The following is a 15918-nucleotide window of genomic DNA, read 5'->3' on the forward strand; positions in this document are numbered from 1 at the left end:
TCCTGCATGACTCTCAAAGGAGAGATTAAAAAAGAGAGAGAGGCAGAATGGAAAAGTAGACGGAGGGAGGCAGAGGTAGAGGAGGGATAGATTGATGCAGTGCTGTGAATAAGAGAATATTCCTTTGACTCAGCTGATGCAGAGATATGTGGATGGAAGTGACAATGGAAGTGAGGAACGAAGAAAGGAAGAAGGAAAGCAAGGGTCCAGGAACTGACAGCTGATCATATTGTGCTGAGATGATGAGTTATCAGCTTTCCTCTCTTACTACACCTCTTTTTTTGTCTCCTACCTCCATTTTTCTATCACTCTATCAGTGCACAGACCTTTAGAAAGTCATTGTAATGTCATCTTCCTCCTCTTTCTCTTCCCTCACTCCATCATATCACCTCTGTATATGTCCCCTCCCCCCTGCCCTTCCTCATCTTTTTTCTCCTCTCTCTTTCTCCATCAGCCAAATGTCACTTTGTCCCGCCGGGTCTCCAGTTAGAAAACATCCAGTACAGAAGATGACAGCCTGGCTTTTAGACTGAGATCAAATCAAAAGGTTTTCTCTCCTGCTCATTCTCAGAGCTTAGCTCTCAGTGTCACTTCTACAGACAGCAGGAGGTCAAATCTTACATCATCCTTGTTGCTACATAAAAGTTAAAACACAGTAAGAATTTTAAGAGTAGTCATGTCAGCAGAAGGGACCCAGCAATGCAAAAGACGTCACCAGGAACTGTTTTAGTGGCTTTAAGAATGGCAATGTCAGTCAGTCGTTCCAACAGATTAGTCCAGATAAATATCTCAAGCATTATTTGATGACTTTAACGTGGATTTTGGTTCAGACATTCATGTCCCCAGAGTTTGACTTCAGTGATCACCTGATTTTTCAGTCTGTGTCACCAACGGCTTGAAATGTCCACTTGTCCAACACTTTAGTTTATGACAACTACCTCTACAAGCAATGACTGAATTCCCATTAGCCTCAGCTGTACTTTGAGATGAATCCTTATGTTAAATGTAATGTTTATCTTGCTCATGTCAGTAATATAGTAAAAATTGCATTCATATACTGTAATATTTTTAAAAACCTGGGTTACAAATGATGACAGTTACAAACCATAGTAAAGTACATACAGTACCAAAGAAAGAAAAGATGATAAACAGACAATAATTTACAATATTTTTGTTTCACATTTGAATACATATGTAAGAAATAATATATATACAGACATGTAAATAAATATAGAAATCAGAGACAGGAGGAGACAAGCAGGAGAAAAGTAGATCTTGAGATGAGAATTAACACTCAACAGAGTTTGCTCACTTAAGTCGAGGTAGCACATTGTTAGTAACATGTTGTTAGCAAGCATGTTTTTATGCTAAATGTAGGAAATGTATTTTTACTACAGCCTTTTTTACATCATCTATTTTACAAGAGTCCTGCAAGATAGCATTTACAAGGAAAACACTTTTGCCTTCAGAACTAGTTTGTTTTGAGCACACTGACACCTTTAGACGGATGAAAGTTACAGCCCATCTAAAAAAACAAAAAACAAAACTAGAGCTGAGCCTAACAAGCTGACGATAATGAGAAGAGGATAAACCCTTATTATTTAAATCGTGACTCTCCTCCTCCCTCTATCTGTCAATTTTCAATTCAATTTTATTTATATAGCCCAATATCACAAATCACAATTTGCCTCGAGGGGCTTAGACAGAACAAACATCACATCTATCTACAGTTTCTATCGAAGGTCTTCAGTCTTGATATAATGAGAAGTAGAATTAACATCTCTTATTCTTTGTAGCTGTACTCTGTCCATTCCCTTCCCCACAAACACTTAATACACACAGTAGACCAGTATCTATATCTGACACCATTATCTCTTGACCTCACTCAACTGCCTCAGTCATTCCTTCACCTACTCTTTTCCAAACACAACAGACAGCAACAGTGCTTCCTGAACACACCCACATCCCTGCATGTGTGTAATAAGTTCCTGCAGTAAACCCAACCTGAGGCCACGCTGACCCTTTCCCCACTAATGATGCCCACTCTCCTGTCTGCCAGCTCCTCTCTTTATCTTTCTCTCCTTGTCTCATTGTCTGACTCACTTTCTCTGCATTATATGACTGTCAACCTATCTCTGTCTCTGTTTCCATTCAAATCTCAAGCAAGTCTTATTCAAACTTTAAAAATGTAAAATCTGACAAAAGGTGAACTACTTTCTTTCAGTTGAGTTGAAGTGAACAAACTGACTTTGTAGATGCCAAAAGGAGAAAAATATAAGGAAAGTGATTTTAATTTGTCTGCATGGCTTTACATCACAGGGGGTTTGTTATTTTGTTGAACTCACCCTTTAAATGCTGTGGTTACATGTATTTAGTTTTTGAGATTCAAACCCCCATTTGCTACACACATGGGGGAATGATTATTGATTAATTCAGAGCAAAAATTCAACAGCAAAAATGTGGATTCTGGAGTAGCTTTAATTTGTTTTTACACGTGTTTATCTGCTAAGAAGCCCAAACGTTTTAAATGCCATAAGTGTTTATGCAGCTATTTTCCTAAGGTTAAATCTTTAAGGTTTCTTATTGTGTTTTCATCCTGTGCATCAGTTCAAACATCAGTCTGTGCTCAAACTGCAGAAAGGAAGGAGAGTTTCTGTGGGTTTTATTGTGTTGCTGGTACTTGTATTCCAGCTGATTATAAAAACTGATTGCAATTCCCTCACCACAGACAGACATTAGTTATCACTTTCTTTAGCTGCTCCTGCTTTCATTCACACCATCTGTGTGATACCAAACACACATTTCTGTGTACTGAGTTGTGCCTGTGTTTTCTTTTGTCGTTCTCTTCATCTACTCAAGGATGCTAGTTCTTCTTCTACTCATCTTCCTCGTCTCCCTCATTTCTTTTCCTCCCTTTCTTCTCCTACACTTCATCTACTCTGTCTCTCTCGTCTCAGTTTTTCTCTCCTCTGCTCTCTTTCTTTCCTTATTGATATTCAGAGGATGAGAGGCGATGAAAGTGAGGATATGCAGAGAAACTCTCACCCTGACCTTGTGTCTAGGGTGTGAAGGGAATTATCCATGTAAATTTTATACCTTTAGTGTCCTGTGGAATCTCGATAAAGTCACCTTTCCAGGAATAGAAACAAATCAAAAAGTAAAATAAAATAGAATACAAGATAGCTCTGTTGATGCTGTAGTTCTGATGTTGATTTTCACAATTAATTGTCAAGTTTAGTTTGGTCCCAGCATAATAGAGTGCTTCATAAAAATCTTCAGGAATCAAGTTCATGTTCCCTGAAAGCGTATTTGGTCATTCAACTCTGGTGCTTGTGGTCCAGATTTTTCCTGGTGTTGGATTATTGGTGAGCTTTTCTCTCCGCTTCCCTTGGCTCAGTGTCTTCAGATGGCTGACAGCCTGCCAGGTGCTTCCCTCAGGTTCAGTACTAATTGTATAGCTCTGACTCACTGCTGTCAATTACACACTCGGCTTGTTGGCCCGCTCTCACCCCCTGTAGGGTTTTGTGTTGGTACACCTTTATCCAAAAAGCCATTCTTGGCGTGCTCCCATTATGCCTCTGTGGACATATGTGGTGGAAAAGTACTGGACAGTTCACAGGACGTTGTTTCTGTCTATGCAGAGATTCAACAAAACACAGTTATGATGTATTCTGCATCTTCTGCTTTTAGGATGCCACACAATGTTGAGTTCATCACGTTTATCTTTGAATACTTGTGTTGCTGCATACATCATACATCATGTAGTGTGTCTGTAACGGTGCTTTTATTTGTGTTACTGCCTATCTTGACCGGGCATCCTTTGAAAATGAGACTGATTCAAGACAATACCAGTGGCTTTTCATGTTTTAGGCCATCTACTACAAATTGTGTACACTTTATATCATAGTTAATTATTTTGCAAGTGATGCTGTTATGTTTTAGAAATTTGAATGCATTTGTTTCTGCAGTTACAGGCAATAATATTAACATCATGCTACTTCTACATTTGTACCTGACAGACAAGAGTCATAATTCACACAGCCGCCAGCTAAATGTAGGTCATTTAAGGCAATTAGACAAATGACAGGTGTTGTCATTTTTTATGTGAGGACAGGATCCAATATAAAATTCAGTAGTAATGACCTGCCTTGATCAAATATATACATTAAATTTACTGATCCAATCCAGCGTGGCAGTGTCTTCTTCGACAGTTTAACAGGATGTACAGTACAGCCAATACAGGAATCTAACATGCGACCTTTACTCTAAAGAAAATAAAAGATATATTCTGGCATTTCCAGAGGCAGGTTGAGCTACATTTCTCTCAGTTGAGGACTGTGTCATTTAATAATGGAGCAGAAAATGAAAGGACGCTTACAGCCATTTCATACATATAGAATGTGAACATGGAGTGGTCGATATGAAATGTAACCCGAGTGATGGGTTGGATTTAGTGTCGTGCCTCGTGTGAAATCCTGAGTGGCTCTATTTCATACGGTTGTGGCCGCTGCATTATTCACAAAGCTGTCATGAACAGAAAGAGAGGCAACACTTGAGTTCATGCTTCTCTCTAAATCCTATATGGCATTCAAAGTATTTCATGTCATTATGAGCATTGCAATATTCAAAACCTTAAATGATACAGACTGCCATGCTGACATATTTAAACTGCAATTATCTTGGATCTTTTCTGATTTTCATTATGCAGGTTTCTAACCTGTTCCGCGCCAAAGGCAAGGGTAATATAAAATATATAGCTTTAGTATAAAGAATAACCTTGACTGGCTGTACGCTCCAACTGCAGCTATTCATTTCATTTAAGTACATCATAACTCAGCCGGCTTCCAGATACACTAAGACGCTGGATTTACACAAGGACATAATGTTTGTTTGACAGTCCTATATGAGCTGTATTGTAAACGGTTGAGATTTGATAAAGATTGGGTAAAATGGCGCTGTGAAGGTCCCTGACTGAAAATTAGCCTTAAAGGGGTACTACACTGTTTTAGTGTAGTACAAAACAGTGGATCCTACATTTCCCACAATGCAACTTGATTGCATCTTTCTTTAGACCCTCTTTTTTCCTTAGCTTGTCACAATGTAGAGTTAGTGACGTCCTCTGCCCTTTGAGCTTCACAGGATACCAGGAACCACCGATAGGCGCCTGACCAATGAAACAAATACATCCCCATCATTCATTAGGGGGAGCCAAAGTTATGTTTTCTCTCCTTTTAAAAATATACTTATCATCATACAGTCCCCGCAATCAGGTGATTATATTTAAGCAGCCTATATCAATGATCGTTTCACTATTTTCCGCAACTGACAAAACAAGTAATTAAAAAAATCACACCTTTTCGGACCACCCTTTCAGTTAGTTCAGTCGAACCCGTCGCTGATCGTTTGCCACAGCATGCTTTGGCTGTCAATCACAGTCTGTCAATCCACACAGGAGTCTGACTGTTTACAAAGGTGAGAAACATGCCATTCAGCCTAACTGCGATCATGGACTGAAAATAGAACATAGTAAAAGATAGACTTGCGTATGTTGAATGAACCTGCTTGGCCCACTGACTCCAGCCAAACTTTAAATGAGCTAAAAGTAGGAATGTAATGTCGCCGAAATGCCGAACCGATTTGTGATCGGATAGGATTCAGCTGTGGAGATGGGACGTTCGCGAAGTAGCCAAATCAAAGAGTCGGCTCTTTTAAGTGTAACGTGGCTATTAATATTTTGCATTAGATTTAGTGGAGAGGGTAAACGCACATAAAGCAGTTTACCCACCTTTTTCAAATGAAACATTACTCACCTTTTCATGGGTTTACTGGACAGTTTAGCCAGCGGACATTTATAGTTTACTCACCTTTTATTTTACCACTCCCTCCCCTCTGTGATTCGGTCCAGTTACTGGAACATCTCAGGATAAGTTGCTGCCCCGCCCTCTCCCTCGCCCCACACCACAGCAGACTAACCTAGAAAGGTGTTTCCCAAACCTCTATTAGACCACGCACACTCTGTCCAGCATGTTTTCCATCCAACCCTGCTTCACCACAACTGGCTCAGATGGGATTTTATGAGCCATGCAGTTACATTCAACACAATCATAATGTGTCATTATTATTCATCAAACTGTAAGACTGAGTAGGGCCTATACAAAATTATGATTATTTTATGTTTTGGAAATTATCCTCTATTAACTACCATAAGTCAGGTTAGGTGGTGTAGAAATGCAGGAAATTTGTTTTCAGTTTAAAAAAAAAAAATTCTGGGGGAGGACCCCAAGACCCGCCGGCAATTATGTATCTATCTAAGTTTGCTCCCCCATTTTAAAACATAACCAGACGCTCATGGAACCGCCATCCCAGACAGTGTTGCTGTATTTGCTGTATAAGCTTCTGTATCGAAGCCTCAGGCTGAAACATGACTTACCTCGAGCAACAACAAGGCCACAGGCAGTAATAGTAGCTGTACATGTGATTCTCTGTGTGTGGGTGTGTGTGTGTGTGTGTGTGTGAGAGAGAGAGCCCTCGGCATTCGTGCAACCAGTAGTCTGACGCAGAACGCTGCAGCACTTATAGACCAGACCTCTTTAATAGACCAGCTGTCTCTCTCTAGCACACACACACACACACACAGTCACATACTCACGCTGAGGCACTTTTCTTTGGACACACTGTCTTTTTCTTTTTACCGTTTCACCATCTTTCCCTCTGAAACACACACAGAAATGCACACACACACACACACACACACACACACACACACACACAAATGCCCAGCGGGTCAGGCTAGGCTTTATAATTCCATTCCTTGTCTCGTCACCTCCGCTCCAGTGTTGATAAATAGATACTGCCCTGCACCGGCTGACACCTGAATAATATATAGGACACACACACACACACACACACACACACACACACATACATACACAGAGAACATACACAGACCCACAGGTACACACAGACAAAGGACATATCTACAGGAACACACACACGTATAGAGAGAATACAGTTGTAAACACAGATACCAACACAAATACAAATATACACACAAGCACACACTCTCGCTTTGTCTCTCTCACTCTTTCTGTCTCAAATTCAGTCGGCAAGACTGTAATCAAGTACGGTACTGCCAAAGCCGGTTGTACAAGGTTGACACTGTAAGTATAATGATTAAGAATTTTTAAAGCTGCATTAACCTCATAAAGTTGATATGGGAACAACGGCAAACAGTTGCTGTGTGTGTGTGTGTGTGTGTGTGTGTGTGTGTGTGTGTGTGTGTGTGTGTGTGTGTGTGTGTGTGTGTGTGTGTGTGTGTGTGTGTGACAGAACAGATAAGTCGGTCCAGCGTTAGCAGCAGTCTTGGTGTTTCAGAGGGTGGCCTATAGTTCAGAGCTCCCATGTTTCTCCATTCAATTATTATTCCATCAATAACATCTCCTTCTCTCTCTCTGCAGCCCAGAAAACTCTCTCTTTGTTCTTTTTTTTTACTCAGTTCTTGTTACAAGCTGTTCTCTGGTCTTTCCTCCATCACTATCTGTACTCAAATTAGCTTAATGAATCAGAGCAGGCTCTCGATCATCTTAAGGGTGGCACAGTTAAAATTCTGCCTGAACAGCCACTGCAAGTCCAGTTTTCTGCCACACAGCAGCTTTGTTTCATAAGTGTATGGTGAAGAGTGAAACAACTGACATTGCATTTTGTTGGTGGTCTCATACCACACTGTCTCTGCTCATGGTAATGAAGGAACATGTCACCCAGTGCAACAGCGTGGCTCATTGATATGATTTTAATAATTTATGGACAACAATGGAGCTCTATGGCACAGAGGAATAAGATATATCAGGCTTTGGATACGCACACAATACTTGTCAGTAGGATACATTCATTGTTGGTTTAGGTCTTTTTATGGAATTTGTTGACAATAAGAAAAATATAGAAGCTACTTTTCTATCCACCTTACATTTCCCAGCTACAAGGAAGCGCTCCACTGCGAAATTTTGTATTTTCCTTTCTTTCTACACTGAAAGTGGAAAAGTGTTGTGAAGGATGGCATCTGATGGTTTTGACCATCTTGCACCTGCAATTTAGGATATTATGACTAATATTAGACCAGTATTACAACATAATGTACAGCGTTAAGGACCAGTATAGCTTGAAAACAAGAAGTCTCTCTTCCACTGCAGTCTGACAGACATAGTTAGATCAGTTCTCCTGCACAGTGCTGGGATGAGCTAGTCATGTTATTATTGTTAATGTTATTATAGTTAGTAGTCATGGTGTCTGGTCAGAAGGACTCATTTGGTTTTGGTTACACTATGCAGGATTTCTTCTCATATTTTATTTATATTTTGTGATCCAACCAAACCTTTTCCACACTCATTTTCATACCATCTAATGTCTGTTTGATGTTCAGTAAATCAGGTATAAATGACATCAGTCCAGTTTTCCATGACATGAACTTAATGTGTAATGAGCTGATTATTCCAAAATATATTTTTAATAAAATATATATCATATACTGTAGTTGGGTGAGAAGTTATGTTTATAAATTAGCTTTCAAAAATCAGCTTGTTTAGCGGGGAGCCGCGGGAAGCTCGGCTCCCCTGAAAAGACGTGAGCTCCCGCCGGAGATAACTTTTGCAAGATCATCTTTTTAATCCGATATCAGCAGTGGATGTGATGGTGTCAGGTCATGAGCTCTCCATAAATAAGATTTATAGTAGGTTATGTGAACTGATCAGGACAGAGACTGCTGTCTTGTATTTACTATCGATGGCAATAGAGAAGAGACAAATATGAAAATGGAATGAGTGAAACAATGGGTGGGCTGCTTAAGGTCAGTAGATTTCTGTCATCTGTCCAGTACAGTGTTGACTGTAACAGCTAACAGTCGAGATCATTCTGCCTTGACAGAGGTCTGCTCTCACTTTACTGAAAACTGTAAAGTTTGTATATTCTCATCCCTCTGCCTTCCCTTTTCATCATCATCATCTCATGAATAAATCTTTCCTCTCTTGTTTCTGCGTCGTCTCATCTTCCCCTTGTTTCTCTGCGTCCTCCACTGTGACATTTCTTTATTTTCACTCCCTCACCTCCTCCATCTTTCTCTTTTCTGTCTTACCTTGTCTCCACTTTCTCTTCACTTCTCCTCAGTGTCTTCTTTGTCTGTTTTCTCTTTCCCCATATTCTTCTTTCCTTTTTTCACCGCCGTCATCCTCGCCTCCCTTCTGTCTTTAATCTCACTCTACCTTGTACCCTTTGATTTTCAACTTGAAAATTTTAAGTGCAACATCTCTCTCCGCTCCCTCTTCTCTTTTGCTCTGTCTTTCCTCTGTGTGTATATTCTCTCCACTTCAATTTTCTACTTCAACTTCAATCTTTTGTATTATTGGAAAACTCATCTGCTCTTCTCTTTACCAGAACATTGTGTTAGATCTCTACTGCAGGTTTTAAACAGCACAGCTGGAACAGAAGTTATTATGACCAGCAAAGCTGGAATATTTTATTTTATTTTGGAAGGAGGAACGAGAACATAAAGAATCAATAAGAATCTAATCATCTGTGCATGAGGACTATGATGTCTTGTTTAGATATAGACGAACCGAGACAGAACGATAAGGGGCAGGCCTGCAGCAGCACATTTAGTTTAAAGGTTGGACTGAGAACGATAAAATATGTGACGAACATGACGAACTCTGATTTAAAAAAAAATACAGGAAGCAAAAATAAAGATCAACACTTCAAGTAGCGGAGATAAAAATGAAACTTGAGTGACATCCCAAAATGACAAAATCAAATTCAGCTGCATTGGATAACAGATAAGATCCATCAAAGATGAGATGATTTAATAAAACGGTAATAAAGTAAAAAAAAAACACAGTCAGAGAACACATGTTAATGATGGTGCACATGTGAGCTACAGACGGTGATGGAAATTACTTTAACTAATTCTGCTACATGATTAGATCCTGGACCAGCTGCTGGTTTGCCGCAGTCTGTCTCTGTAGGTTTTATGACTGCAGACTAGATTACTAGACTCCGCAGACCTACAGATTGTTCTGACAGCAGGTCTGTGCTGGTCTCTCCTCTCCACTGACACGGAGTTCATCTACCTGCCATTATGAACACAGCTGATATCAGACAGGGTCTTCTCAAATGTGACTCACATCTCCAAGACATATTCAGATCATCATCATGTCCTTTGGTGGTGCGAATCACTTACAAAATAACCTGGGGAACTGTCTTAAATTTGTCTCACGGTAGATGTAAATCATTTTTATGCAGTTTTTTTGACAGCAAAGTTTTAGTTCCGAAGCACAATCCAAGTAAAAGAGCCTTTAGAATAATGTTCATTGAAATGCATAAACTATTGAAGTTGCAAAGGAGGAGAGTTTTAACATTGGCTGTAGATTGCAGTCCTTTGTAGCTCTGGAGTGCTTTAGGTCTGTGTGTATAGGCGAGTCGTTCTCTGGCATAAATGTCCCACGTTTCTGTCGCTGTTGTGATAACACACTAGTGATACTTACTTGGACGTGCTCCAAAAGACTTAAAGATAGCTCTGGAATTTATATATAGGACAAGCTAGCAAAACCTACAAAACCTGATTGTATTTTCTGTTGCCCGGGTTCCAGGTTTAACTCTCACTATAGCTGAATTGCAAGACTATCAGACTGCCAGGGTCGGGAGATTCAATTCCCTACAGCCAGTAACAGTGAAAACCTGTGGTATTTTCTGATTGGTTAGATAATAATGGACAAAACAACCCATCCAGCACAACAATAATGACAAATAGTTTTGTAAAATAAGTTTACCAAGTTTTGTCATTCTTAAAGTTATCGCATGAGGAAGAAAATACTTGGACATTTTGTGGCAACAGAAAGAAGTCCATTTGTGCAGAATTCAGTTCTGGTTCAATACACAGCAGCCAACTTCTTTACTGCCGGTCTCCCCCGTCCTCCTCTAGAAGAAGTGTCAGAGTCGCAGTGAAAAAAGAAATGGATTTTTGCTCCTGTGTAGCCCAGCGGTTAAGCTCTGTAATTACTTTATCATTAATATGGGACTAATAGGAATTTTTGTGCAGAAAATGACAATTTAGTGTGTATGTTCAAATGAGAATGATGACCTCAGACACCCAAAAAGGCACCAAGATGCCTGAAAATGTGTCTTCTGCAAAACAACTCAGATGTGTATGCAACAAAATAATCTAAGCTACAAGGTCCACTTACTAGCTTTTTGGAAGCTTTCAACCACATCTTATGGTCATATGGAGTCGGCTCAGGTGTCAACTTGTAACGTATCTCTGACTAATATGAATAGTAAAAAAGACGAGTATGGAGTATCATGCTTAGGTAACTGCACAGTTCAGCCTAGTAAACAAGCTTCTTTTGAGCCTTGTGACTTTTGTTTGTGGGTGCTGGACTTCTGGTGATTTGGCAGCATGAACCTCAACAAAGGACTAAAATGCTATGAGTGTACTAAAGAAAACCAGCTGAAAACGTGTTTGCTTTTATCAGTGATATGGCCTGAACTAACTTAATGCTCTTTGTGATTGTGAGTGACACCTCTCTGCTCCTGTTGTTGTTGTTGTTATCTACTGCTGAAATAAGACACACAGAAGAAATGAATTATTGTTTCTCTCTCTGCAACCTGAACCCCCGTGGAAGAAGTGTTGTTCTACAAATAATCTACAAATCAGGACAAAATGAAATAAAATGTCTGTCTTCCTCTCATTCAGGATGATCCCGGCCAACCACAAGTACTTTCTGCTGAGCGACCTCGCGTCATCGCGGGACTATGAGCTGTGTGTTTTGGCCGTCTACGATGACGGGATCACCGCCCTGACAGGCACCAAGCTGGTGGGCTGCGTGTCCTTTAGTACGGAGACAGAGTACGGACGCTGTCACTCTATACGAGACCAGGTTAGTGTATTAAAGTGTGAAGTTACACCTGTCTATCTGTCTATCTGTCTGACAACGTTTAGAGCTGAACAGCAGGAATTTGGATAAACGTTTTACTTCACAGGTCCCAGAGTTTCTTGACTTCCTAAAAGGAATAACGTGATTCTAATTATCGGGAAAACTGAGACAGTGCTGAGCATGCAAAAGTATAAAATTGGAATCTTTCTGTGTGGTTGTAAATAAGCAAGTATACAGTTTTACATGTATAAAAAATAAACTTCCCCATAATAAATTAATATTTACTTACTTTTAAATCGATCTATTAACTTTTCGGTCATTAAGATTGCTGCAGGTCTATCTAGCAGTCACCCAACTCTGTAGTGTTGTGATTTTTTAGATATAAATCAGTTCTTTTAGAAATGCAATGTGAACATTTTTAAAACGAGAAATCAGCCTGTTGACAAAACAATCTCACCTCAAGATGCATTTAGTATCTGTTATGGAGCTTTTGATTGTATAACACAATCTTCTTCATCAAATGAAGCTCATGGAACTGTAGATGTTTAAATTTTCTATTATTCTGAGCACTTCTTGTTCAGGTTGACTTAAAAGTTTGTTTCTACGGTCAAGAATGAACTTCCAAACTCAAGTAATTAGCCAACTTTAAAGCTTTCTATAAAAGTAAAAAGTGTTTGTTTTAGTTTAATTTTGAGTTTGTGTACATTTTTTGATGTTATGATGTTGGTAAATCCTCTCAGTGATCGGAGAGGTCAGACACAATGAGCCACTGAGCAAAATGTGCTGCTTATAAATCATAAGATCTGCACACCAGGCTAACTGTCTGCATGTTTTTTATATTTGTCTCCAGTTCCTGGGAGGTACCATGATCATCATCATCGGGGGGATCATTGTGGCATCTGTCCTTGTCTTCATCTTCATCCTCCTGATGAAGTACAAGCTGCACAGTAACCACTACAAACAGAAAGCTGCCGCACGCCATGCCAACGTCTGTTCCCAGACCAATGGAGGAGGAGGGGGGGGAGCCAACGTCCTCGCTCTGCCTCCATCTTCCTCCTCTGCAGGGCAGGGTAACTGGAGGAAATATGGAAGAGGAAAAGAAAATATGTGACTCTTCTTTGTCATCAGCTCCTAATATTCTGACTCCATCTTATTGTCCCCTAGGTGGAGGTGCTAATAAAAACTCCCAACCATCATCATCAGCAGAAGGGATGGGAGGAGCTTCTCTTCGGGGGACGACTGTAGTGGACTTAAATCCCACCCATGACGATGACGCCATCTCCCAATAACACACAAGAAACTGTCAATCAAACCCACAACCTACCAATCTCTAAGCCCAAACCAATACTCCACCTCCCTCCCCCTTTTTTTGATTTGTTGCTGGTGCCTGGATCCAAACTCCACTTTACGCCGAGGAGCGGCTCCTGTCACTGGTGAGTAGCTGTTTTCAAGTACAGGGTGAGGGAGGTGGGAGGACAACCACTGACAAATAGCTCAATCAACCTGTGAAAGTGCGGTCAGACCCCATTTCACCCCCCATTCATTTCTATGAGGCAGGGGGCGGGACACATTCACTTTCTGACATGAATGTATCATTGTTGTTTTCTTTTGCAGCCCACAATCAATGTTAGACATACATTCTTACAAAAGGTCAATTTAACAAGGTTAAGTCACTAGCAAAATTAGTTGCTACTAGCACTTTAACCCGACAAGTTTAGGTACTTAGGTAGCAGACATTTTATCAAATTATGGGATTCATAGTAGCTACTCCCCAACTCTTTCAAAGTATTTTCAGGTGCAGTTTTCTTCACGTCATGTAGACCCAACACCTGCAAGGTTAAGTAAAGGGGCATGTAACTCGCACATGGTTTCTGCTGCTGCCATAACAAATGAATTCAGTTAAATATGGTACGATGATGGCGGAGGAGAGACACAGACAGAGAGAGAGAGACAGAGAGAGAGATTCAAGTTTGTTTGAAACTGAAATCTGAAGCAGACTGCTGCTGAGAGATTAAGTGACAAGCAGTGAGCTGCTTTAGTAAACCATGCAGACAAAGTTCATTCAGCCTTCCTGACTGAGCGCCAACTGAGTAATACCCTTCTATTAAAAATACACTTTAATGAACACTCACTCACCTGGATAAGAACACTCACACACCTGGGTGTCGCAGGTACGCAGTGTTGCTACCTCAGGTTGAATGGAATAGGCACTCACCATTAAATCACACTGTGCAAAGAGCCTGTACAGTACACACACACACACACACACACAGGACTGTATTTTCCAGTAAACAGATTCAGATTGGTTTCATGTTAATATGGACTATAAAAATGTCATGTAGTTGCTACTTTCTTTATAGGTATAAACATTAGTCGTAGAAAAGGTTTCATTTCTACGATAGAACACTCCTGGACGAATGAGGCACTACACCGTCTTATAAACATTAGTCCGTGTTCAACTACATAAATATTGAGAAATCTGTTAATTAATCTCAATTAATTTATTACTATCTACCATATAGTCCTTAAATTTCAGAGTTATTGAAGAATTTATCCCCGTTTTAAATTCTCATTTCAAAGTTTTCTTTCAATGATATCAGCAATGTTCCTCAACACGGAAGTACAGGGGGCTCCTGCATAACGTCAACTTAATCTGACAAATTGTGTTTTTACAGTTTGTCAGTCACTCAGTTTGGCATAGCATATGGCTCTAAACACTACACTACCCATGAGCTTTTGCCACATTTGCTATGGAGAAGCCAGTCAGAGGTGTACATCAGAGCATTAGCAAATTCAAAGCACTTCATTGTTGCAGTTGTGAACAAAACACAGCGCCATAGTTGCAAATTCCTCCAAAAGTGAACCTGAAATTAAAAGTGAATTAATTTAAGCTGCAGACTGTATTATCAGTTTGCAGCTATCATCCGTATGCTACTGTTATTTCCCAGCATCAACACTCCAGAAGAGCAGATATTTTATCTCGTTCGCTCCTGGGGCTGGGTGAATATTCAACATTATCTTTCATCACATTTGAATTGATTCCAAGCAAAACTGTAATTTAAAAAAAAAAAAGCTAATTTAGTTGTTTTTGTGCTTGTTTTACACCTTTTGTAATACATGCAACAGTGGAACACGAATCACTGTATTGATTTGTTTTATGTAATTTTGCAGACATTTGCCATATCATGTTATTATACAGTATATCACAGACTTCATATATACAAAAATATTGTGATAATGATTTAAACCGTCGCTATTCCCTCCCCGATTAGCACATCCCAGCTACCTTGACTTGTTCTTCTGTCTTATGATGTGATATAACACTAGCTGAGCTAGTAAGCTAAGCTAATTGTTTAGGTATGTTTGGGAACGATGAACTTTCACCAAGCTAGTAACGGACAGTGTGAGTTAATTCACAGCTCAGCCAAAACTAGAATTCAAATTTCCCTGATTTAATCAGCCAGCATGAGATAGTTGCGTATCGGACAATCCCTTCACAGTATAAATCTTTATGAGGTTATTACTTGAAACCAAATGTACAGATCATACTGTGTTGATGTGATTGTTTGATTTGTTCTTTACATTTTCACTTTTTTCTCAAGATAAATTGTGAATGAGGCTCTGCTTGGAGTTTATTTGACAATGAAAACAAACACACAGGTTTTCTCACCATATTACCCTTTATTACTTTCTCCCTGTTTCGCTTTCTATCCCTACCTTGGGCAAACACATTCTCTCTATTACTTCCTGTTGCCTCTTCCTCCCAATACAAACAAGTTTTATTTCCCTTTCAAGCCCCCCCACCCCCCCACCCCCCCATCCCCCCATATAGTCATTTGTTTGATTTTAATGAGTTGTTTTGTTTCGATGCCTTCCTTCTCGTCTCCACTCCTTTCATTTCTGAGTTCAAGGTTGTTTTGTATGTCTGTTATCCTCTGCCATAGCTTTTCTCTTTATCTTGTGATATTACCAATTTCACTCTTAAATTGAGATTTATACC

At 39.8% G+C, this 15918-nt stretch overlaps 1 protein-coding gene across 14 annotated transcripts in view; it reads left to right on the top strand.

The window, feature by feature from the left end:
- Positions 1-15918, top strand: part of si:cabz01090165.1 (uncharacterized protein LOC100333421 homolog) — a 359346-nt gene that overhangs the window by 328345 nt on the left and 15083 nt on the right. For all 14 annotated transcript variants that reach the window (XM_044202660.1, XM_044202664.1, XM_044202653.1 and 11 more), the window contains 3 exons: positions 11738-11921; positions 12769-12988; positions 13083-13351. In XM_044202660.1, the coding sequence (XP_044058595.1) occupies positions 11738-11921; positions 12769-12988; positions 13083-13207 (529 nt within the window). In that variant the 3' untranslated portion in view covers positions 13208-13351. The remainder of the gene's footprint in view (positions 1-11737; positions 11922-12768; positions 12989-13082; positions 13352-15918) is intronic.

Source organism: Siniperca chuatsi, linkage group LG7, assembly GCF_020085105.1.
Source record: "Siniperca chuatsi isolate FFG_IHB_CAS linkage group LG7, ASM2008510v1, whole genome shotgun sequence".
In the NCBI taxonomy this organism is placed as follows: Eukaryota; Metazoa; Chordata; class Actinopteri; order Centrarchiformes; family Sinipercidae; genus Siniperca; species Siniperca chuatsi.